This window comes from Podarcis tiliguerta (assembly GCF_965153285.1).
Source record: "Podarcis tiliguerta genome assembly, chromosome: 1".
Classification (NCBI taxonomy): domain Eukaryota; kingdom Metazoa; phylum Chordata; class Lepidosauria; order Squamata; family Lacertidae; genus Podarcis; species Podarcis tiliguerta.
In genome coordinates this window covers 51765923-51791455 of record NC_139534.1, presented here as the reverse complement: position 1 = coordinate 51791455, position 25533 = coordinate 51765923, and the positions used below count along the sequence as shown (strand labels likewise).

The window sequence follows — 25533 nt, the reverse complement described above, 5'->3', positions numbered from 1 at the left end:
AGTGATTGGAGATGCCCCTCCAGAAGTTTTAGACTACAACGTCTAACGGGATCTGTAGTCCAAAATAGCTGGAGGGCACCAGGTTGGCGAAGGCTGTTCTGAAGACTTTGGTGCTGGCAATAAAATATGCTCAAAGCATCCTTTTTCCACGCAGCTGTAGAGCAGCAGCCGAAGAAGCATATTTCAAATTAGTGTGCCCCCCTCCCCGTGATGCATTGCAGATTCCTTTCAGATGATGAGCTAATGGTCTGATGTCCCTGTCTACCAGGTGACAGGAGGCATTTATCGTAAAGCCACCAAATGGCTTTGGCCCCATTATGCCAATTGCCCTCTGTCAACGGATAATTGGAAAGAAATGCAGAGCGCATCACCCCCAGATATAGGAGGCAACCTGGGCACAGCAGGTGTGCATTGCTGGAGCCTCTGAGAAGCAGGCAGCGCATCACTAGGGTGATGTACAGCAAGTGTCAAGGGCAAGAGCAGCAGGCAAGCTTCAAGCACATCGTGAGTTGGGTGAGAAGGGAAGGCAGTTTGTTGAAAGGGATGCCACGTACCAGGCAAAAGTCATTGTAAGGCAAGAAGGGGGTGAGCTCCTCTCTGGGGGTTTGTTTTAGTTTGCTTTCCAGTGGCTAAAAGACAAAAGGTGAAATCTAGAGGAAATCAGTTGTGCCTAAGCACTGATTCATATGTGAAATTATCCTCCGCCCCCCACATGTCATATTTCACAGAAGTGGCTTGTGCCTTTTGTCAATGTAATGTACAAGGAGAGAATGCACACAGTCTAGCTGCAGCAGCACTCCCCCACCAACCTCAGTCTGCCTTCAGTCCATGGGCGTAGGCAAGGGGGGCAGGGAGGGGCAGATGCCCCCCAAATCAATAAAAATCAATATAAATACATAGCTAACTGAGGTTATGATCCCCTAAAACAAATGGCCTGCCCCCCCCCAAAAAAATCCTGGCTACACCCCTGCTTTTGTCAGTCCCAACCTGCCTGCCTTCTTACTTGCAACAAGTTCTGGAGTTGAGGCTGCCTGTCAGTTTCCTCCTCCCAGTCTCAGTGTTGCCTTTGTACAACTCAGTATTGCTCTTCCCATCAGTTGTCCCCAGAACCATACTGTCTCTGTATCTGTATGTTCTGTTTTGTTTCTAGTGTTTAATGGCCATTGGGGCAAAGTGATGGCAGCATGGTTTAATGCCAGGAACGTGGCAGGTGGGGAAAAATGCGTCTAGAATCCTTATTGGAATCCTTATTGGAATCCTTATTGGATTCCTAGAATCCTAGAATCCTTATTGGATTCAAATAGGCAGATGGGATTATTTTTCCTGGAACAGAGTTCATATAAGAACCCTGCTAGATCAGGCCAAAGGGTTAATCTAGTCTAGGGGTGGCCAACTCCCAAGAGACTGTGATCTACTCACAGAGTTAAAAACTGGCAGTGATCTACCCCCTTTTTGAGGGTTCAGGTCAAAGCTGATGCTTTTTGGGGGTGAGGCAAAGTTTTTGAGCTTCTTTGGGGGGAGCCAGTGATCTACCAGTGATCTACCACTGACGTCCAGTGATCTACTGGTAGATCACAATCTACCTGTTGGACGTGCCTGATCTAGTCCAACAGCCCCTTCTCATGTTGGCCGGCCAGATGCATATGGGAAAGAAGGCTGAGTCCAGCTGGACTCTTCCTACTTTAGATTCCCTGCAACTGGTATTCCTCTGACACTGGAAGTAGAACTTAGGCATTGCAACTAGTTGCTAGGTTTCTTCTAAAGTTAAGAGTATGATAGCGAAACAAGGATCTTGTTCCTGCCAGATAGACTTCTTCCCTAATAATAAGAGTGAAGTGTGTGTGTGTGCGTGCGTGTGTGTGTGTGTAGGAGGGGGATGTTATACATTTTGAAGAGGAAGGAATGGTGCTTAACAGATAACCTGCTCCCCAGTTGCTAAGCAACATAGCTCGTCTCTTACCTGCAAGAAATGTACTCAGGGAAAGCAGAATGAATACATGGTGTTCCTCTTCAGCTGGGAGGTGCTGACTGTATCTTGCTGGGGGCTGAATTTCAGCAGTGATACAGGCAAAGCACACACACACACACACACACACACACACACACACACACACACCAGTGGTTTCCAGCAACTAGTATTCAGAAGCATGGAGGCAGAGCATACACATCATAGTTAGGAGTCGCTGATAGCCTTGTCCTCCATGAATTTAGCTTGCTGGTTTGGCAAGCTAGATCTCATTGGGCAAACTAGATCTTGAGGTGTAGGGATGGGGGAGACATTTTTGATGGACTGGGACAAATCACATGCCTGATTCCATTCAACAGGATGCTTCACAACCTGCCTGCACAGCCTTCCTCTGCTTTTTGGGCTCAGTTCCCAGAGGAGAGGGACAAATCCAAGAGCCACCAGTCTGTCTTGAACAATGAGTCTGCCAGGGCAGCCAAGTGGCATATTGATTTTGGAGAACCAGCAAAGGATACCTGACTGAGCTAGCCACCGCTACACCTGTTACCAGGTAACTGCTGGCTAGACAGACAGTAATGAATGGAGACTGACAACGCTAGCTGTTTTGGTGAAGACATGGCCCCAGGTGTTACTCAAATGGTCTCCATGGTACCCATCAGGCCTTGGGCAGGATTACTTGTAAATCAGCAATTTGGAAAGTGACTGCAATTAGAGGGACAATGTGTCTCTGCTCTCCCCACTCCTGCCCAATCTGCCTTTGCCTCCCCTGAAGCATAATCCCTAGCTCTCAGAGGTTCTTGGCTCAAAGCCACATAGAGTTGAAGCATCTGGCAATAGCCATTTAACAAAGGCACACAAGGAGAATTGACGTCAGCACTGGGAAATCCAGGGAGGGGCTCTGTGCCAGGATCCGGGCAATGAAAGTGTGTGTGTGTGTGTGTGTGTGTGTGTGTGTGTAGGGTGTGTTGCACAGTGACAGCTGCTGTGGGTGGGGCCGTGAAGAGCACAACATTTCAAAAGGCAATGCCACTTAGGAAAGCGGCCACATTGCTTCTCTCTCACATTTATTTGCCAGTCATGAGAAGTATTTTCTAAGAATAGCTTTTTTGGGAACATGGAAGTTTAACACACAATGTAATATCTGCCTGAAATTATTCTGAACTAGTTCTTTGGTCAACTTAAGTTTTTTACTGGGTGATGAATTAGTCTCCCCTGAGGTCAGCAACAGTGGATTGCAGCTGTGTACACACTGTCCCTTTAAAACACCTTTGGAGGGCATTCTTTCCTGCAAAGAATTCTGGGCACTGTAGTTCTGTTGAGGGCTGCTGGGAATTGTAATTCTGTGAGGGATAAACTACAGTTCCCAGAACCATTTGACAGAAAGAGTGTGTTTTGAATGTGCTTTAAAGATATCTTGTGTATGCAACGTATGGAGAGGTCCATAGGTTTAATGAGTTGGTTGATGGACCACCAGCCTCCCAGATGATTCATGGCACAATGGGTCAATGCGCCTGGCTGTTAACCAGAAGGTTGGTGGTTCAAGCCCACCCAGGGACAGTTGTGGGCAGGGTTCCTGCATTGCTGGGGCTTATGACCCGTGGGGTCCCTTCCAACTCTAGAATTCTGTGACTCTGTGTTGCTGAAAAAAGGGAGAAAGCTGAAGCCAGGTGTGGAGACATAAATAGAGGTGTGGGTATAGGACAAGATGGACAGTCAGCTCCTGCAGAAATATAACAGGATCTCCGTGAGAATGATGAGATTCAAAAGTGGGGCAGTATAAGTGAGGCGACTCTTTAGATATGTGGAGAGAAAAGGAAATTGTGCTATGGGGAGGAAGCCATCATGTTTAAGAGAACTCCTGTAACTTCATGGGACCCTGTGCGGACAAGTAATATAATAAAACATATCAGAAGTCCCATTGTTTGCCTATATTGCACACTCCACAGCAAGACTCTTTCTGTATCTGTGATGCTGGGGGTAGTGGGACACCTTATGGTAAGATCTTGTATTACATCCCAGCTCAGAGGACAGTGCAACATTTTTCAGTCCAAAAAATATTCTCCACTTACTGCGAAAATGAAAGTTTACATTGCTGGATTAAAAAAACAAACATTATTTCTTCCTGACATATTACAACCCACCCCCAAATTTATCAGAATGTTATCTTTCATAGATAACCTCCACAGATAACTTTATAATTCCAAAAAAATGAAAATGTGAAGCATAAATCGGTGGAAGTTAAGAAAACTGAGACTAGATTTGCCACTTGCCGGAAATTCTAAGTTTTGCAAGTTTTGATTTTACTTCATTGTCTTTTGACTATAAAGCATTTCAGATATCCCATTGCAGGGGTGTGGAACCTTTCTCAGCTAGAGGGATGCATTCCTTTCTGGGCAACTTGGGTGTATATGTGTCATCTGCTTGGGGGCGGGGCGGAAGGAGGAGCAATTAATGTAAATTTTACCTTTGCATAATAGACTTGTTTCTGCACCCCCCTCTCTTTTCTCCATCCATCCATCCAAACAAGCAAGCAAGCAAGAGGCATTGTCAAAGCAAAGGCACATTCCAGCCAGGCAGAAACAAACATAGAGTGTGCAAACCAAGGCTGGTGAAGGGTGTGGCCTGGAGAGAAAGTGTGGTGGAGGAGTTGTGACCTGGGCAAAGTAGGTTGCATTTGGCCCGCAGGACTAAGATTCCTGTCCCAATGTGACTCTTAGTACTTGCAAAGCATGAGAAATTCCCCCCCAAAAAACCTTGCACTGACTACAAATAATGAGATGTTTCATTGGTAACGTCTGAACAGCATTGTCACATGTATTTTGCTCTTTCTCTAAGGAGCCCTGTCAACATGTTCATTGTGAATTTATCCCAATTAGTTTGCACTGCAGGGAGAGTAGATGATGTTGGCTACTTAACAAGCGTTCATCCTCATTTGTTTGTGGGAGAGATTAGATGATGTTTGTATCAAAGCAAGTGTTATTCCACATGTTCAAGTGCCTTTTCTCCATCACTTTTCTTACTGCAAAAAGTCCAATCTTTTTGGCAAGAGGGTGTGTTGTGTAATACCCCTCAATTCAGGGGTGTACCTACCTAAGGGTAGGTCAGGTTGGCCCTCACTAAAGTGACAGGTCCAGTGGTTGCAAAATTGGGACTCTCCACTCTGGCCTGAAGTGGCTAGGAGCCCACCTGCCTGTCCACAGACTCCTTGGGCTCCTCCTCCACTGCTCTGGGCAGCCAGGTGAGGCACACTGTCTTCTCTGTGTGACTTGGCGGAGGAACCCTGTCATTGGCATGGGCTGTCACAAGGGATTTGGGGGTGGAGACGGACACACCAATACATCTCCTTGACAAGGGCGCAAGGGAGCCTATGTACATCTCTGCCCCAATCAACTGTAACCACGTAACCTTAATTTTCCAGTATGTAACAGAATAGTGACGATCAGAAGTGCCCTTGTTTTATTAATTTATCATGTTTGGAGTGGGTCACTTCCACTCTGATTGGATTTTCATTTTTGCCCTAAGAAGTACTGTGATCCGCCTCTTTTTTGCTTGCCAGAACGTCTCCCACTTCTGTCTGCATCCATGTATCTGCCAAGAGAGGATAGCACTTCATCTGATTAAATGCCACAGGACTCATGTTTGTTTTTACTTCAAGGGTGCCTGCAAACTGTCACTGTGTTGTAGGATGGATTCAAGCACATTTGGGGTTTGCACACCTAAAGCGGATTAAGCTGCCCTGTTGTCCCAGTGCAATAAATCTACTTTAAAAACAAACAAACTTTTTGTGGTTAGGAAAGTGTGGAATGATCAGGATGAATGCTCAATAAACAGGTTGTCTGGAGGAGCCCCAGTAGACTAAAATAGCTGCTACCTGGAAGTGATTCACAGTTCAACAGTATTCTCAAATATGCAGTGGGGCGGCTTATTTGTGTTTCACCACTGCCCCCTGCTGGACATAACCAGAGCACTTTCTTTCACAGAAATAGCAAGCAATTTTGAGCCGAACTAGGTGTTGCCTGATAAACACAGGCTGCAAAGCCTAAACAGGCTTTAAGAAAAAAGAGGCAGAAATGCAGTTTTTAGGAGGCAGAGTTAAGAAGCAGAGAAAGTAGCACAGCTGCCATCTCCTGCACTATATCTTAGTGCAGCTGAGACATGTGAGAATTTGTAAATGGTATGGATTGCAAGCTAAATCCCCCACCCCAGACTCTGTGTTCTCTCCTGAAGGCTTCTAGGAGGCTGCAGATAGCTGCCTGAGCAGGCCAGTGTCTCCCTCCCTCCCTGTGTCACACTCACACAAACACACACTGCAGGGCAGGCATGGGGAACCTTCTGCAGCCTGTGGTCCTCATTCCCTTCCGCACAAGCTTCCGGGGGCCACATGCCTGTTGTGAGGGAGACAGAGACACATTCAGTAGCACTATTATGGACCAGGTTGTGTTTGCTTTCAAAAGGTGGTGGAGGAGGAGTTTGGATTTGACATCCTGCCTTTCACTCCCCTTAAGGAGTCTCAAAGTGGCTAACATTCTCCTTTCCCTTCCTCCCCCACAACAAACACTCTGTGAGGTGAGTGGGGCTGAGAGACTTCAGAGAAGTGTGACTAGCCCAAGGTCACCCAGCAGCTGCATATGGAGGAGCGGAAACGCAAACCCGGTTCCCCAGATTACGAGACTACCGCTCTTAACCACTACACCACACTGGTGAAAGCAGGCGTGTGCTTCTAAGGCCATAATAAGGGTTGGACATTGTAAGGTGCCTGCCAAAGTCTACACCCCTGCAGAGGGGACTCATTGCTGATTCCTAGAGTCTCCTTCTCCTCCCCTTTGCTGTCACTGCCTGTTTGTCTACCATCTGTAAGTATGCAGAAAGTGCTTGGAGGGAAAAGATGGGGCATCCTTCTCCGCTCAACTTGCACTTTCCCTCTGGGTGATGAGCTGTAGACCCATAGAGAGAGAATGAACAAATGACCATTGGCAATGTGAGCGAGAGAGAGGAGAATTGAGAAAGGTGGTGTATCGTGAGCATTCACACACACACACACACACACCCCAAATCTGAGGTTGGTACTAGGTTCCTGTCATGTTTCCAGCTAGGTAAGAGGTTCCTTTAGACCAGGAGTGGGCAACCTGTGGCCTTTCAGTTGTTGCTGGACCTCAAGTCTTATTGGCCCCAGCCAGCGTGGCCAATAGCCAGGGATGGTGGGAGAATTTGTATTCCTACAACATCTGGAGGGCTGTAGGTTCCCTACCCCTGCTCTAGGCTTCTGGGTGTACATAGCTCCCCCTGGATGAATGAAATAGCTTGCATTTCTATTGTGCATTTCTCCCGGGATTTTCAATGAGGGTTTACATTTACCCTACCATATATAGGCAAAGCCTCGAGGCTGGAACAGGATCCCATCAAGTTGCCTCTTGTGCAGGGCGCTATGTGTACTTTTCTACCCCTGTGCTTCACTTTCGGTGGAATTTTTCCTCAGGAGCACCCGTATGTCTTGTGTCTTCTTCTCATTTTTTAAAATCAAGAACCCCCAAAAAGGAACCAGAACAAGTGCTATTAAAGTACACTTTTCCTTTTCCCCCTCTTTTTGCATTTTACCATGAATATATTTAAGAGTAGGTCTTTGAACATTATCACACACACAAACACAAAAACCTGAAATGATGTCCATCAACCTGAGAATGGGACAAAAGGGGATGAAATCATGAAAGCAAAGGAAGGGGCAGAAGCAGTCTGTTTTCCAGGACAATTGCTATTTTCTTGACTTTAGCTTTTTCCGGCAGGTTTTCTGGTGTCCATCATATGCCTCTTGTACACTGCTTAGAAATTATGCAATTAAATGGTATATAACTTATTGAAATAAAAGAATCTCTGTATGCCATTTGAAGTGCATTTCCATGCTGAACAGGAGTCATCAATATAACTTTGAGGGTTCAGAGGTCAAAATGCCAATGACACATGAGGCTCATGTCACTATTTGAGCCTCTGGTGGATTTCTCTTCCACATGGAAAACAGAGGAAAGACATTTGTAAATGCAAATGAGCATTCTGGACAATGTAGCTTTGACTTTTTAAAGCACAAGCCTCTTTAAGTTTCATGTGTGCCCTGTTGATAATGGTAACCATTTAGTGTCTCTCTTGGGTAGTTTGGGTGCGAGATTGTGTGAGACGACACAGCTGTACTGATAAATTTATTTATTAAATTTGTATACCGCTCTGAGATCTGCAGGTGTAGGGTGGTATACAAATGTAATAAATAAATAAAAATATCTGTTTGGCCACAGCTCCCACCCCCAAACTCTACAGTGTGTTCAAAGATCCTGATGTTATACATGGTAGCTCCCTATTTTAACTGCTGGTTCTAAGTGTGTTTTAAGTATTGTATTTAACTAGTTTATATTACTTGTATTATATAATGATGTTCTTAGATATTGGAAGCCACCTTGAATCCCAACTTGGGAGAAAGGTGGGATATGAATACATTTAATAATGATGATGATGATAATGATATCGATAGTTACTTAGAGTGGGCAAAGAATGAATTTCATTGAATATTTCATTTCCATTATATTGCCTCACTATTTTTTAAAAATGAAACTTTATACATTGACAACTTTTACCACACTTGTATTTTGGTGCTGCCTACATGGAAGCAGCAACTCTTGTGTGAGTTCAGCTTTAAAGGATTTGGTTTGGGGGCAAAGAAGAAGCCCAGCTGGGCTGAGAATTAGGCTGGGGCTCATAGAGGGGTTTTTGATGCCTAGACTAGTTTGTGAGATGCTGAGACCTCAGGCTCAGGCAGATACATTTAAATTCTTGGAGCTTGGGGAACACCATGCCACATCTTTTCAAATATTTGTGTCCTCCTGCTTTAATATTAATTCCTGTGGGTTAAGGAAGTATCTGCAGAACTGCATTTTGAATAGGGATGAGCCAAAACTTGGTTTTGTCAGCACTTCGGGCAAAAACAAAGAATAAGAAAAGAAAAGAAATCCCTCCCCCTTTGTGAAAATGTCCATTTGTCCATTTCAACTGCCCTCAGTTGGCATCATCAGCCAGCTAAATCTGATGGCAGCTATGTAATGTATTCCTGTTCAGTACAGGATTCTTGATAGGATGAGATTCCTGTCCATGTATCTAATCCAGGAAAGATGAAGACACTGAAGCTAAGGGAGTGGACTTCGTGTCCAGAAGATTTTAAAAGAAGGAGGAGCATTTCCCCACCTCACAAGGATGCCTAACTTTGACCTGAAAGTCTGTCTCACTTCCATCATCAACCTCTCAGGATGTGTGACTGTATGTGTGTTGCTGAGCTGAGCCCTTGCTGGTCTTTACGCCTGTCCATGACCAGACTTCAAAACATACAAGAGCGTTCTGAAGCCATTTCAATATAGTGGGAGAGGGGTTTGAAAAAAAGAAAGAGAGAAATTGGGGGAATTGCTTAAATGTTCTCTACAAAATGAAGGGCCCTGTATTCAATGGGGAGGGAGCTCACCCCCCACAAAATGCCCCCTAGATCATCCAACGCCTTTGCTGAGATCCAGCCCATCTTAAGATGTCGTCTCAATACAGTGTCCCTCCCTGCTGCACACAGTTGCCTCCTTGGTCAAAATGGGAAGTGTCTTAGGATGAAATCTGAGGGCCGTCCCTTCTCTCCCCATCCCTCCCCCTTACCCTGCAGTGGTGAGAGGCCTAGTGGTAGTGGCTGTTCATGTTGTTGATATGGGAGGTTGCCATGGCACTGAAGGGCGCTGAAGGCTGCAAGCCATGGCTGGGGTACAGAGTGGGGGTAGAGCCTGGCCAATAGGAGAAGCTGGTTGGAGTCACCCCCGAGGCCATGATGTTGAGTTTGGAAATGCCAGAGAAGGGCAGGGGTGCCTGGAATTTGTAGAGGGTGTGGTCGGGTGTTGCCGGCTGGCAGACTTGGGCCAGGCCCTGGAAGTCAAACTTGTAGGCGTAGCGTTTGCCGTGGACCTTGGTCATGATGTTCTTGTCATAGTAGTAGCGCAGGGCCCGGCTCAGCTTGTCATAGTTCATGTTGGGCTTGCTCTTGCGCTCCCCCCAGCGCCGGGCCACCTCATCGGGATCCAGGAGTTTGAACTCTCCATTGGTGCCCTCCCAAGCGATGCAGTTGAGATTGGCACGATCAGAAAGCAGCTCCAGCAGAAATTGCCACAACTGGATCTGTCCACTGCCTGAAAAGCCAAAAGAGGGGCAGTGAGAAAGGCCCATCTTGAAGGGGCAGACCTGCCACCCTCACATGAACATAGGAAGCTGCCTTTATGCTGACCCATACATTCTTGTAGCCCAGGATTGCTGCTACAGGAGTTGTTAGAATAAAGCTTCCATGATCTTTAACCCTTGGCCCTGGGCAGGCGGACTGGGGCTGATAGGAACTGGAGTCCAGCCACATCAGGAGGGCATTATGTTTGGCTTGCCCAGGCCAATTCTGAGGGCCAGACTAAATGTTATGCTAAACACAAATGCTGAAGACACCAACTAGCCACTAGATCCCTCTCTACCGGGACAGTCTAAATAAGTAAACAATGATAATGTTCTTTCTTAGCTGCCCTTCACCAGAACGCTCAGGGCAGATTACAGCATATTAAAATAGTCAAAACTAAACAACACCCCCAATAAAGCTCAACATCAATAATCCTTCCAGTTAAAAGACACCAACATCAAAACTTCCAATTTCAAAGGCCAGGGTAAAGAGATATGTCTTCAGTGGTCAATGGAAGCAGTAGAGAAGTGGTGTCAGATGCATCTCTTGGGGCCATCACCAAAAAGGCTCTGTCATGAGCTCAACCCACTCACAACTACTGAGAGCAACAAAACCACCAGAAGGCCCTCCTTCTTTTATCTTAATTCCAGGGCTGCTGTACAGGGAAGGTGTTCTTTCAGATATTTGGGGCCCAAGTTTGACACAACTTGAAACACTTTCCCAATAAATTTCTATCCCCAGTGGCCTGGAAAGCAACTTCCAGATTAAAATGCAAGTAAAGACAACAACAAAAGGAAATACAAGCAACAAAAGGGCTGGGGAGACCTTCAGAACAGGCTTGGAGGGAGGCATAAAGGGAGGGGAGGAAAGAGTAGGGGAAGGGAGGGCAAACCTCGTTCTGCTCCTGCACACCCAACTTAATGCTATCTTGAAGTCCACCCACTGACTGCTGTGTTCCTTTTGCTGTAAATCCTTGCCATCCTTCCTTATCATTTGGACAAACTCCTGGCTGAGCCAAAATATGAAGCGTCAACTCTTTTCGTCTTTCCTCCCTACCCATAATTACTAACCAATAAGTTTCGATGACCTAAGGCTTCCACTAGAAGAGCTCAAAATATATTGTTGCATGCCACCCCAATCTCAAAGAGGTGCACGATTTCAGGGGTTCCAGGAACTTACTCAGGGTCCCGTTTCCTTGGAATGAGGGACAGTGGAGACTGTGGTATCCTTATTTACACATAGATGCAACCAGAGCTCAAGATGAAGGGGCTTACAGTATTAACACTCCAAGTGGTCTTGCTTCTTTCATAGACACAGTCTTGGAATCAAGCATGGCTCTCACCTCCTTGCTTCTGCCTGCAGCCTGCTTCTAGCCCACCCATTTACCCTCTGGCACAGAACAGCTTTCTTTGTCAGACTAAGGACCATACTTAGGTGATAACTATGGCCCTTGCCTGGCTACTGGTAATTCAGCAATGGAATCCTCCATTAGATTTTAACCCTTGCTGGATCCAGGAATTTGAAGGGACTTAGGCATTATATAGCCTAATCCCCTCCCCCAAACTCACAACAATATTTTAATCCCTTTCCCATAACCACTGTCCCACCCTCAAAGATATAATAATACTCTTATTCCTCTGTGTCTGTTAAGAAAGCCAAATAGCTCACACTGTTGACTGCTTTGAACTCGTCAGAGCTGAATCCTTTGCATTTTTCCAGTCACTCCAAAACCTACCTCATTAAAAAAAATGTATCCATATTCTCTTTCTTCTCTATAGACCTTTACTAGGAAGTGAATCTATTCTATATGAGATGCAGTGCTTTTAGGTGGGTGTATATTTCAGGATCATTACCTCTTATGTGTGCAGGTTTTCACAGCATCCACATGACATCATTGGCAAAAACACACCAGTTCGTATTTCCCCCTATTTAATCTGGATTGGAAAATCTGATATTTTAAAAAAGCCCACCTCCCCCCCCCCATTTACCGTATCTGAATGAGCTGTTTGCAATATTAAGCCCCCATCCAGAAGCACCCTAGGATTTAATACCCCAAGTAAGTTTGCAATGAAGATCACAGCCTTACACTCATTTGACTGTTGTGACCAATTAGATACAAACAAAGCGCTATAGAGTATTATGGTTTACACAGCTTGGCACACCTATTGTGTTGCTTCCTGCTAAATATTTTTGCTTTGTTTTTTAAGCAAAAATTGTATTAAAAATATACAACCAATACATTTATTTACTACAGGTAAACCTGAGAAGTTGCTTTGTCTGAACTAATTTGAAGGAATGGAGGTCAGAAAACGAAAAACAAAACCAGTGCTCTCTGTGTTTCTAGATATTCAGATAGGTTACATTACAATATGCATAGTGAACATAGACATATTTCATATAACTAACTAAATAAATAAAATATCTGAACCAACCTTCTGTATGTGTACAATTATGGAATCTCACACTATATAATTTTTATCTTTACTTCTTCCACGACAAGAAGAGCTGATTCACACAGCCGTATGTGTCAGCTTAAACATTGACAAGTGACTGGTTTGAGTGCTATTATAAAGTGACATAAAATATTGTTCAGCATTTGACCAGTGCTAGAAGTTTCACACATGGATGTCCTCTATTGATGTTGCTGTCCTGAACAAATGGTTCTGAAATAACTTCTGATCTTAATCACTGGAAATTAACTTTCCCTTTTTATTGTAGTCTAGAGAGGCCTCCTCTACACTTGCAACAGAATGAGGTGGTAGACTGGGTGATGGTAGAATAGATGGTACCCATTTCAGATTCCAGGTAGGGAAATCACATTTCTTAATCTTTCCCTGTGTACCCCCCCAAAAAAAGAAACCCACCACACCCTTTTGCAAGTAGAAAACCAGAACAGCAGAGAGGTGGCTGGGCTAAAACCTTTCTCCCTGAGCTGCTAGCTTCCTACTTTCAAAGGGCTTTTTTGTTTTCCTTAGGGGAATGTTTTTAAAAATGACTTTCCTCATCTACCCAGAAAAACTTTATTTTGCTGCACGTGTAGGCCAGGCTACAGATAAAAGATGAAACATTTCCAGAGGGGTAACCCTGTTAATATGTGGCAGTTAAAATCGACAAAGGGTTTTATAGTTTCTAGAAGACTGAGTGTGATATCCAAGGTTAGTGATACTCAGAGCAGACTAAGTGAGATCAAGGGGCCACTGGAGTCCATGGATTTCAATGTGGCTGCTGGAGGATCACTAAGGCTTGCTATCACCCTAACGCACGCACAAGCATTCATTGACTACAGCCCATTTCATCAGATACTGAGTGGATTTTAGCCCAAGAAAATATATGGCATAATAAAACCTGCTAATCTTTAAGGTGCCACAAGGAAAAGCGGGGACAGTTTTAACCTGATCAAGCACAGTTCAAGAATTTCGTACTTGCTGCTGGGGAAACCAGTCGCCCAATATAAAATGTAACTTAAGCAACAAAGACTATTTTTGGGGGGGTGGTACAGCTGAATCAGAGGGGCTAGGGAACCGGTCCTCCAGATGTTGTTGCATTCCATCAGCCCCAGCCAGCAAGGCCAATGGTCAGAGAAAAGGGAAAGTGTAGTCCATGCAACATCAGAAAAGGCTATAGCACATTTGAAGTCAGATAAATGAAACCCGGAAGAGGAAAGAGCCAACCCTCCTCTTCACAATTCTGAGTTCCAGGTGCGGAAAAGTGTCATCCATTCATTTGGGGCTTTGGGGAGAGGGCGACCACGTACCAGCCTCTATAATGTTGTAAAGGTGAACTCTCTTATAAAGGGAATCGAACGTTTAAAAACCAAGACAACCGCAGTTGATTTCCAACACGTGTCAGGTTTCTAATGTGCTGTCTTACTTAAAGTGGGTATGCTTGCTAATACACACTGTTACATATACGCAAGTGCTTGTGTACAACCCCGTGCGCCCTAGATATAAACCCAAGGAGCATGACTGTTCAGCACTTCTAAGGCGGAGTACTTCGTACCCATCGCCGTGGGACTACTGCGTCACCTTAACACTGCAATCCTCTGCAACACGCCTGCTCAAATTTCTGCTCCTCAGAAATAAGCGTCGTTGACTAGTCAATGAAGTTTCCGTTCGGGTAAATGTGCATAGGATTCCCCCTAAAACCTCGCCTGATTCCCGCCCCCACCGCTGCTGAGATCAACCGGACTTCAGATACCAACTCGTCAAATCGTGATTGTGCCCAAAGCTATTTAGAAATTACGCACGCTGTCAACTGGTGGCAGATTTGACTTTGCAAATAGACCGAAGGGCGGAGTCCATTGATCAGGCAATAGCAAACGAAACTACCTTGTGGAGGGAAAATATGTCCCCAAGACCCCAAAACTTTATTCCCATCTTATTTCTCGAAAAAGCGCGCTCTCTCGCTCTCTCTTAGAAAGGAGAAACCCTATCTGCTGTGTTTCGTTGATCTGCAACCTGGAGATTCAATAAATGGGCAACATTTATTTTCAGCCCACTGTCTTAAGCGGCGAAAATAACATTGTTTATCTAAGAGACTGCCTTGGACGCCCTTGGGGAGGTCAAACTGGTGGCCTACATCTTTCGCCTAGCTTTTTAATTCTTCTTTCTGGTCTTCTTCTGCTTTAAACTGGTGGGTTTTTAATCTTGCAGCGCTTGTAATTACTGTCTTGGCGGCAGAAAGGCGATTCATAAATACGTTTGACATATAATGATGTTGATGTACAGTATCAAGCTTTTTTCTTTTTCTTTTTTTTTTTTTCAGGCTCCCCTTTGCGGTAACCGATTTTGTAGGCTTCAGTCCTATATCCACTGACGTGGAAGAAAGCCACAGCGTTCCGTGGGATTTACTCCAAGGTGAGTTAGTATAGGAATGCAGCCTTACTTTTGGGTAAGGATGCATAAATTGCAGGTGGAGTTCGGCTCTAAAGGAAGCCTCACTCCACATTTCTCAGCAGATGAATCTGTTTACATCGGGTTTTGCCCCCGCCCTTCTGGATTATAGCATTTTTTGTGTTTTAATGGTGCTTTTAAGTTTAAGTGATATCGTAATGTTATTTAATATATTTTATCCAATATACATACACTGCCCTGGTGAGAAGAAAAAAATCCAGATACTGTACTGGGATAATAATATTGATCTACCTTGCAAGGCAGTTTTATGGATTGCACCAACACAAGATAAGGCGCGTCACCGTGAAGCATTTTGTAAGCTCTACAGTGCATACGAATTATTGGTTCCGCTAACGTTATTCATATATTAGGCACTATTGGTCGAATTTAGAAATATTTATTTATTCTCTCTTACCGGAGTCAGTTCTTGGCTGGTTCAAGGGGAACTATTTATTTTGCACTCTCGATGTATTGAGATCTGTCCAGCGATGCACCGCACCACGAGACAGACGTGTTGTGGATTTTGCCATTTGTTGAATCCACACCCCCAAACTGTGAATTCCTCTCCTCTCCCCCTTCAGAGTTGTATTTGGGATAAGAGGTGTACATAAAAATTGGTGAATGCACACCGACGAGTTATTTCGTCTAAGTAAAATAAAATCAGATTTCTTTTAAATAATAATAATCATCTTGGCTTTATGGGGTTCGTTCATCATTTCGCCCTTTTGCCAAACCCGCTAGCCCGTGTGGCATCGTAGTTAGAGCGCTGGGACCTGTGAGGACAGGACTGAAGTCCCTACTCAGCCAGCGGTTCTCCTTGGGCCAGTCGCTTTCTCGCTCAGCCTAGCTTACCTCTCAGGGTTGTTGTAAGAATAAGATGAGAAAAGGGGAGAGCTATGTAGCACACTTTAAGCTCCATGGAAGAAAACTGGGGTAGAATAATTGTGATGGTGATGATAAATAAGTAAGTACTTCTGCGCCTCTTTTCACTCAAACCTGCGATTTTGAGATGCTATAGATTATTTCTGCTACTGTTGCGAAACTGGATTCCGTAGGAAATGGGGTATGAAAAATGCTCTAAGCAACTGCGCCATTGCGGGACCATCGGCGCTCCCACCTGGGAATGATGAACGCTACACCCCCGCTCCTAAGCCCGTGTTTGTGTAGCAGCTATTGGCATTAACAGGTTAAGAAAGAAGTTGGTTTCCTCGACTGTAAGTCCAAATTGGGAGTGACATCTCATTAAACTACTTCCATTTACTACTTCCTAGAAAACCTGCCTGAAACATCCCGCTGAAATGAATGCCAAAGGCTGGTCCCCAACTGCGCCAGAGGCGCACATCCGTGGCAACCGATTGAGCCAAGAGGGACGTGGGTCAGTAGCAGCTGAATCGGGGCTGATGTTAGGCTAGGGTGCTAGAGAGTCTTCCCGCTTTTGTTAGTTAGTTTGTTTTGTAATTAAGTGGCCCAAACCCCGAAACGCAGTTAAACAGTTACTGTAGGTGTGTTTTGAGTCCGTGGTATTTCAGCGTATTTAATACTTTCAGAGAGAACGGGATCCAAGTTCTGGGGCTTAACTGGGCTGCTTGTTTCCTTATCTCCAAGGTGAGAGAAAGAGTCCAACGGAGGGACTGAGAATTTTCGGGGTGGTGCAAGAGATGGGCGTTGGGAATGCAAATAGTTCTCGGCAGCGCCATTGGGACAGAACGCTTCCTCGGGGAGAAGTCTTAGGAGTGCGGCTGTGACTTTGTTTTCACCTTCTTATAAGAATATAAATGAATCGGCAGCCAGTCATGATATTGCAGAACTCAGAGCTGCTTTTCGGCTAAGTTCTCTGCTCCAGAAAACAGCCTCACCTTCTTTCAAGACGTCTCCCACAGCTCCTTGCCGAAAATGCCCTCGATTCTTTCCCTTGCTCTCTGTCCCTACGACCTTAGGCAGGGTTGCCCGGCCGATCAGAGCCTGGTTTCTGGGGAAGCCTCCGAAAGAAGGGAAAGGGTGCTTAGTGGCGGCGGGGTTGGGGATGTTTGGTGCCGGGTCTTGGAGGGCAGAAAGGAGATTTAATAGGACCCCTCTTTGTCCAGATGGGCTTGCCACTAAAATTGCAGTACTGTGTATTTAAAGAGGAAGTTTTCAAGCTACACAGAGCTGGAGGGAGGGGGAGCCTTGCCTCTCTCCACGCTCCTAAAGCTTGAAAGTGTTTTTTCTTTAAAAAAAAAATTCACTGAAACCCGTGAATTTGAACAACGCAGCAGTCAATCTTGCCTGAAGTAGAGCCCGGTGCAATATCAAAGCTTACTACTCTGCCAGCAGCCTTAAGGAAGGGTGCCATTTTTCCTTTCCGTGGCAACCTGCTGGTCAAGATCCCCTGAAGTCCAAGGCAGGGTCCAGCTCTCCGCGCAGTTTGATCCCAGCTAGCACCGATTTCGGGAGGCGCAGGGTGTTGAAGGACGTCTTCTCCGCCTTAAGCATTTGAGGAGCAGGTTCCCTTGACAGCGATGGGAAGCTAAAGCAGAGGTTTTGGAGCGGCTGTAGCTGCTCCCGCTTGGCTTACAGAAGGTGCTGAGTTCAATTCCTGCCATCTCCAAGTAGGTCTGAGGAAGACCCTCTGGCTAAAACCCCGGAGAGCCGCTGCCACCCACGGCAAGCGATGCTGAGCCAGACAGACCAAGGATCGGATTTCAGAGAAGGAAGTCGATATTAGTTCCTACTTTCTTTCTCTTTTTATTCAAAAAAAGCCAGAGATCTCATACGATTCCTCCATTATTTGGGGCTTTGCTGTAGTGCTGTAGAGGTACAAATCAACCAGCGCACACCCTAACCCTACTAACTGCATTATTACTGAAATGATAGATATATCAGGAAGGATCAAATCCTGCCCCGGGCGCGCTTCTTGTTTTGCACCCGCAGCTGATTCGGGTACCGCGTTGCTTTTGAAGTGGTTTTGCAACAACCACACATATACACCATCGTTTATTTCTAAGGTTTTGGGGGCCCACCCAACTTTAAAGAGCGTTTGCTAGAGAAAAGAGGGTGCGCTCCTTCCTATAAGGCGCAGATTTCGGACCCCTGAAGGGGAGACTTCGTTGCATTACATGATGGGCAACAGGTGCAGAAGATGATGATGCGAGACGAACCCCCCATTGGATATTTAGCAAATTTGCCCTTCGAAAAGAACCTACAAATTGATCGCCCTTTGGCAACAGACTGCCTTGAAAGGCGCCCCAGTAGCCCCACACACCCCTTTTTCGGTACTTTCCGGGAAGGCGAGGAAGCGAGGGTCTTACCTTTTTGGACTCCCGGCCCCAGTGATCCCCACGCCTGGCTTTTGCCTTCTTTGAACAAAGTTTCCCCAACTGGGTCTGCAAATAAGATCAGCAAGACGAGAGACAGAGGGAAAGAGAGAGGGGGGAAATGAGCGCAAACCCAAACCGATCCCGGTCCCCACCCAAGAATCTCCCCGTAATTGGGACTTGATGGAGGGGGCGGGCGCGTTGGACAAGCTCCCTCTCTCTCTCTCTCTCCAGAGCGAGCCTGGTTGTATTTCAAAGTCCCCCCGCCGCCCGCCTCTGCCACTCTGCCTCGCCCCCCCACCCATGGCAAGCCGCTATGAAGCCAGGAAACGCGTCCAGGAAAAAGGAAATCCGACTTCCGATGGGAGCCGTCGGGGCAGCTTTAAATAGGGACGGCCAGAGAGTCGGCTCTGCGCGCCTGCTGAAGAGCGCCAAGGAGCGCTCTTCGTGGAGGGGGAGAAATGGCAGTTAGGGGAAAGGAGCAGGAGAAGAAACGGGAGGCAGAGGTGGGAGCCTCGGGTCTGGGCTGGGAGGAAAGGGACCGATCCACCACGTGGAAAGCTGCGGCGGCGGCGCCGGGCAGCCCTCGCCTTTGGTCCCTGCCCTACCTGGCAGGTACATGTTGAGCAGCAGGGTCCGGGCCGCGCCGCGTCTCATGGCAGCTCTGCGCCCACCCCGCGCCCGCGGGGGGTATTATTGCCTTCGCCTGGGGAAGATGATGGTTGTTATTATGTATTACGGTCCCCACCCGTCGAGGCAGGGCGCGGGATGGGGAGAGCGGCGGCGAGGGTGGGGGCAGTCTCCAAGCAACCTGCGAGGGGCGCAGGGCCTGGGCGCCTGCAATTTCCTCTGCGCTTTAATTAAAGGCGCGGCGCGGGCGCTTATCGCCCCATCGGACTTTAATAAAGTTCCCCCCGTTAAAGATCGCCGTTTCTATGGAGAGAGGCAGCCGCGGCCCTCGCATTTTCCGCCTCCTTAACTCTTTGCAAACACACAGCGCCTGGCCTGGCCCTCGCTCGGCGGCGCTTCTGCTCCAGTGCCTCTGAGCCAACAAGGAAACGAGCCCCGACGGAGGCCTTAATGGGCCTTTAACCTGAAAGTGATTCCCGCCCCCCACCCACAAGCGGAGCCGCGGCGAAGGTGCCGCATCCTCCTTTGGGGGGCGAAGAGACCGGAGGGACCGGATTCCTTCCACCATCCGCTCCTCGCCATGGAGCCTCGCAGAATCAGCCAAAAGGCTTCTGTCGTTTCCCACCGTGGCTCGCAAGATGCTTTCCAGAAGCTGACAGGGAGCACAGCAAGGCAACGATCTTCCCTGATATTTGTCCTCAGTACCAGATGCTCAGAGGTCGAGCATCTCTGAATGAAGAGGTTTCTTTTCGCTACCATCGGATAATCTGTTAATCGACTCGCCCACCCTTCTGCAACCTGGTGCCCGCCAGACATAGGAGCCAACTCTTGGGGGCCAAAGTCCCTTCGGCCCTAATAAAATATTTGAGGGGGTCAGGCCTTCCCAAAGTTCGTGTGCATTGCCGTTCAAATGGTGTGCATGCACTGCATCATGTGATCAGTTATGTGGGGTGGGGTTTACCTGCAAACCCCCCCCCCCCATATTTTATTCAGATTGGCTGTCACCCCTGCCACCAAAGGTCTTGGGCTGCCTGCAGTGTTGACTGGGGTTCATGGGAGTTGTGGCCTGACAACATACCTCATCTAAGATTTAGATGGTACATTCACTACTTGCTACTGCTAACTCCCCCCCCCCCGAAATAAACTAATTGTATTTGCATGTATAGTCCAATGCCTCTCAATAACTCTGGTGGAGGAAAGCGATTCCACCTGCCCCAATATCTATACAATAGTGAATCAAAATTGTATATATGTTAGTAACTTAAAACAACAGTAGTAGTAAGTAGATGAATTTCCAAAGGGGTAGCCATGTTGGATAGTTGCATCTTGAAGACCAACACATGATAGCTTTCAAGGGGGCACTCTTGGATGTGTCAGTAACCCTCTTATAATAGTGCATTATAGTAGTATTTCCTTCCCCACCTCTTGCATCACTCAGTCACAATGAGTTCCACATGTCAGCCTACTTGAAGGTGGTTTAGCAGGAAAACAGTGGGGGGGGGGGTGGCATTATGTGAGCCAGGTTACGGCAGGGCTCTCTTTTCCTTTCTGAGGGCTTCTTCTTTTCTGGGTACAATTCAGAGTGTTAGTGCTGACTTTTAAAGCCCAAAACAGCTCCAACACTGTATACCTGAAGGAGAGTCTCCACCCCCATTGTTCAGTCCAGACACTGAGGTCCAGCACCGAGATCCTTCTGGTGGTTCTCTCATTGAGAGAGAAGAGGTTACAGGGAACCAGGCAGAGGGCCTTCTCAGTAGTCACACCTGCCCTGTGGAGCATCCTCCCAGCAGATGTGATTTTTAAAAGATGTCTGAAGTTTTGTGTGTGTGTATTGTGTATTTACGTTGTTTTGTTTTTGTTTGTTTGTTTGTTTGTTTGTTGTTTTTTAGGGAGCCACCCAGAGTAGCTGGGGCAACCCAGTCAGATGGGTGGCATATAAATTGATGATGATAATGGAAGGAGCTCTTTGGAAACAGGGCCCTCCTAGGCAAACATGATGGTGGTGTCAGTGCTAAGGTTACTGCCACAACTATGGAGCCGAGTGAGAAGTCTATCCAAGACAGCAGATTTTGGGTGATGGTGGTGAAACAGTGTTGCTCTTGGCAGTGGAGGCTAGGGCAAAAGGGGCAACACCCCACCAACTTCCCTCTTCCCTCAGCCAGCCTCCACCTGCCTGCCTTCTTACTTACAACCAGCCCAAGGGAAAGGGGTGATGGCTGTCAGCTTTTCCTTCCTTTTTAGACTCAGTATAGAACTTTGTAGAACTCGGCAGGAAGAAGGACAGTGAGAAAATGGTCCTACCTACTGTTTTCCTCCCTGTCTTCTGCCTCGCAAGTACCAATGAGCACCAGTTGCCACTGGCTTCTGGGGAGGGGCTGCCAAGGCTCTAGCCCAACCTGGTGCCCTCCAGATGCTGTTGGACTCCAGGCCCAGGAGCCCCAGCCAGCACAGCCAATGGTCAGGAGTGATGGGAGCAGTAGTCCACCAGCATTTGGAGGGCACCAGGTTGGGGAGAGTTTTCTACAGAAACGTGGTTCAAAGAGTGGTTGATGAATGCAGGCTGGAGTTGGCAAGTTTGATATGCTCTCTGCCAAAATGCCAAAGAGCCTCTATCCTGTCCCCTGTTAGAATACAGAACCACAGTCTACCTTTAATTTTTTTTGGGGGGGGAGGCAAAATATTTACGAATCAATAATCATCATATCATGCACATGCACAAAAGTTGGGCATTACCTCCTTAGGTCCTGTCGTTTCCCCCAGGTTCTGTATACTGTACCTTGTCTGGGCAAGCAGACAGCACAGAGACATCTAGTGGCTAAATAAGGGGAAATGCATGCATTTCACTGTCAAGGCATCAGAAGGCAGCAAGAAAACAACACGTGGTCTACACTCTTGTTCAGAGAGCTGAAAGAAGATGGGGTGGGCAGATGAGAGATCTGGAAAGAATAATGCCTGTCTGCTTCCTTGCATTTCCCTTTTTACTTTTAATCTCAGAAAAAAAAATAGCAACAGGCCCCCTTGCTATGAAAATTGCCCTTGTTGTTGTGCATACATGATCTCCCTCTGCATCTTTCATCACTACAAGCAAGTTAAATCTCACAGAAGTAGGAATCAGTTTGCAGACCAACCCAAAGGTTCTCATTAGCCTGAAACAAAATGTAACTAGAAGCTTAAAGGACAGCTGTCATGAACTGGGACACACTGGGGCAAACTGGGGAAGGGGAAGTTGGTGTAGGAAGTACTTACAGGGTGAAGGAGGTTGACAAGGGCATAGGGATCAGTGCACAGGATCCAGAGCAGCAGGACCAATCACCAGAGTCAGAGGGGCCCCTGGCTCCACAAACATGGTGGGCCCTGAGGCATAGAGAGCAGCAAGTGGGGTGCTGCAGGAGGCTGAGGCAGGCAAGGTTCCATAGCCTAGTTCACTAGCTGGCCAGGTGGGGCTTGATAGCTCTGGGAGGAGGCGTGTGATTCCTCAGCTGGAGTAGGTTTGAAAAAGATGATGGTCACATGCCTCGTCAAGCCCAGATGCTACAATCAGCATACAAAGGGCACCAGAGTTCTAGGGCTGTGTTTGTTCATGTTGGTGGATCTCAGCTTGAAGGCTCCAGGATTTCTGTGCTTAGGTTTGGACTTTGGACATGTGGATTGACACTGGACTGGGGACTACTGACTTGCTGCTAGGTAGGTCAGGGGTTCAAGACAACAACTGTATAACTGCTAGCGTGCTCATAGCCCAGGCTAAGTTAAGATGGATGCTTGGTTTAATATGGTGTTTGGTGCAATATAACACCAGTGTTGGTGGGCCACTAATCTGTAATCTCATGACATTACTGAGTATGGACAATGGGTCAGTGATGGCCAGTCTTCTCTGGTGTCTTAATGCAGCCTATGCAATGGAGGGGGTCACAGCACCACTGTTGGCCATTGGCTTAGGGTTCCTCCACACAATCTGTTTGTTGAGCATTCATCCTGATTTGCTTACACAGTTTTCATGGAGGTTACACTATGTTCAGTCTTTACTGAACATTCATTTTGATTCATTTATAGATACGTTTCATGATAGTGGGCATTCATCCCAATTTGCTTGCAGGGTGCTCATGCATCTTACTGTTGTTCATCCCACACTTTTCAGTGCATTTTTCAGCCACTGCATAAAGTGGATCTGCTGTCCTCGGGTGGCAGAGGGTTCGAATCCTTCCTGAAAAACAGGAACAGTCTGGAGGCATGCCTAGAATTGCTTGCTGTCACAGAAGATCTGAGTAGCTTTGGGCCAGTTGCTGTTATGGGGGACTGGAAGGACTTTAATCATTTGAATTCCAAGGCCCATTAGCTGGTTTTGGCAAATTAACACCAAATGTTCAAATTAACAATGCGATGTTCAAACGACACCTTGTCAGAGCAGCCTAGCTGAACAGTTTGTGTGGGAACAGGCTGCTGTGTGCTGTTTATGTGGTGAGACAATAAATTTGTTATTGCAGGCTCCCTTGCAATGTTTTAATATGTCAAGGGCAAAAATTCCTTTCCCCTTCCCATATATGGGCATAATGGACATCCTTCCTTTGCTAGGAGCCTTTCGTCAGAGATCACCCCCAGAACAGACACGGCAAGCTATGTTAGTGGTTCTATGTGGTTTACAAGAGACATCCTTTCAGATGTTGAAATGGGGCCTGCTGATATAAAGTATCAGAACCTCTTTAAGAAACTGTTGTCAGATTCAGGAATCTCACGTTAATGCCTTCTGTTAATGGTTTTCTGTACATGCAAGCGGACTGGGATGTGGCATGCCTCTGAACATGTGCAAAGTGTCCTCTATTCACCTCTCTCTCTGTGTAGAAAAAGATTAGGCTGGGTTTCCTGCACAGAAGATGTCCCACAGGCATCCTCTGCTTGTGGACCCTCATGGAAACATACTCATTTGGAAGTGTCTAGGGTTCAGGGCTCAAATATCCTTGGATAACCAATGATGTAGTATTCCAAGGTTTCCATTTCATCTGTTATTGCTGTTACTATGTGTTAAGAGGCACTTCGCCTCTTCCCCATGCAGCCCCAGCACTCCTTTTTAAACATTGGGATGGGATGCTTCTGAATGGGAAGTTAAGTGGATCCTCCCCTGGAAGGTTGTCCACAAGAGAATGTAGCCCTTGAGCTGAAAAGGTTTCCCTATTCCAGGTATACAGAAACCATTTCTCCAGGTCATCCCAAATCATCTATTTGGGAAGCCAGACAAGCCACTCACATCCTGTCACCCCTGAGCGGACATGGGGAACCTATGCACCTCTCCCCCCCCCCCCCGATGTTGCTGGACTGCAGCTCCCATCATCTTGACAACTGGTCTTCTGGGTGTGGCTGATGGGAGTTGGAGTTCCACCTGTCTCTGCCCTGTGATCCATTGGTCCATCGTGTTCCACAGCTGTGCCATCTTTATGTCCTGCTCCATGTTCTGGCTCAAGTGTGTCTTCTCCAGCTTGCTACATTTGATCTTTTCACAATTGGAGGGCTCTCCTTTCATGCTCCAGACTTGCTTTAGCTGCCTGAGTCCTATTAATCAGCCGCAGGCAACTGAAAACAAGCCCAGCGCAGGTAGGATATGTGGTGTAGATTAAAGATGGTGGAACTGGGTTCTTGATCCCCCAAAGCTTCCCACACAGTCTCTGGAGACATAAGAAGCAAAGCAGCATTTGAGGAGGCAAAGGAGATGTGAGATAGTGACAACAGCCTCCCTCCCTTTCATGGTGGCGAATACAATGGTCTGGCTTGTAGAGCTGGTGTTGCGCCATTATTATTTTTTTATGAGGCTCCAGTTACCCCATCAGGAGGATCTACATTACCCTGTTGAATCCACTTCTGAGACAGGTGCATGAATGGGGAACTTGTGGCCCTCCAGGTGTTGCTGGACTCCAACCCCCACTGGCAGGGGGGATGGGAGTTGCAGTTTAGCAACAGGTAGAGAGACACAAGTTCCCCATCCCTTTTCTGGGGAGAAATGTCAAAGGGGCTAGAAGGGTCATTTGCCCACAGTGAGAGGGGGCAGAAGGTAAATTAGGATCTACCAATAGCTTTCTGGGTAGTTTGCATGAAACAGATCACCAAGAATTTCTGATTCTCAGTAGTTTAACTATAGCAATGACCAGTTCCCCCCCCCCCCTCTAAAAAATGTTTAGGGGTACTCTCATTTTGACTCAAGAAAATCACCATTTTATAGTTCAAATCAGGAAAAATAAATACAGCAAATGGACAAAAGTACAAAGGTTCACAAAATGTTTAGGGGTATATATATCCCTATGCACCCCCAGAAAAAAGCACTGGCAATGACTTTCTACCAAGCTGGGTTGCTGAAACAAAACTTGTGGGGTGGGAGTGAGTGGGAAACCAGGAATGGATTGTTGAATGAAAGGACTATGAGCTCCATTCCTGGGCTGAGGCATGCACTCAGAGGTGCTATATCCCTTAATTCCAAGTGTATGTCCAGCACAGTCCCAAGTTAAGCCACTCTTTTGCACTTTGCTTCAGTTGGTGGACTTTGAGGTT

At 46.7% G+C, this 25533-nt stretch overlaps 1 protein-coding gene and 1 long non-coding RNA gene across 3 annotated transcripts in view; one reads left to right on the top strand and one right to left on the bottom strand.

The window, feature by feature from the left end:
* The window catches only part of LOC310678197, a 31711-nt gene extending 14821 nt beyond the window's left edge, over positions 1–16890 (top strand). Inside the window, exons 2-4 of one of the 2 annotated variants that reach the window (XR_014511686.1) lie at positions 12906–12992; positions 14952–15043; positions 16685–16890. This is a non-coding gene — a long non-coding RNA (uncharacterized lncRNA). The remainder of the gene's footprint in view (positions 1–12905; positions 12993–14951; positions 15044–16684) is intronic. The other variant, XR_014511685.1, reaches the window with a different exon arrangement.
* Positions 7351–20376, bottom strand: FEV (FEV transcription factor, ETS family member). Its single transcript, XM_083441604.1, has 3 exons — positions 18981–20376; positions 18367–18441; positions 7351–10158 (listed from the first exon to the last, which is right to left on the bottom strand). Exons 1-3 carry the CDS (start codon positions 19027–19029, stop codon positions 9656–9658), a joined length of 627 nt encoding a protein of 208 aa, XP_083297730.1. The 5' UTR covers positions 19030–20376; the 3' UTR covers positions 7351–9655.
* Between the last annotated feature and the right edge of the window lie 5157 nt (positions 20377–25533).

Bases quoted from the DNA above. Each gene is read 5' to 3' on its own strand.
- FEV (XM_083441604.1), bottom strand. From the start codon at position 19,029: ATGAGACGCGGCGCGGCCCGGACCCTGCTGCTCAACATGTACCTGCCA. The intron at 18,442-18,980 runs GTAGGGCAGGGA...TCTTATTTGCAG, and splicing joins GCTCAACATGTACCTGCCAG to ACCCAGTTGGGGAAACTTTG. The intron at 10,159-18,366 runs GTAAGACCCTCG...TTGGCTTTTCAG, and splicing joins GGGGCCGGGAGTCCAAAAAG to GCAGTGGACAGATCCAGTTG.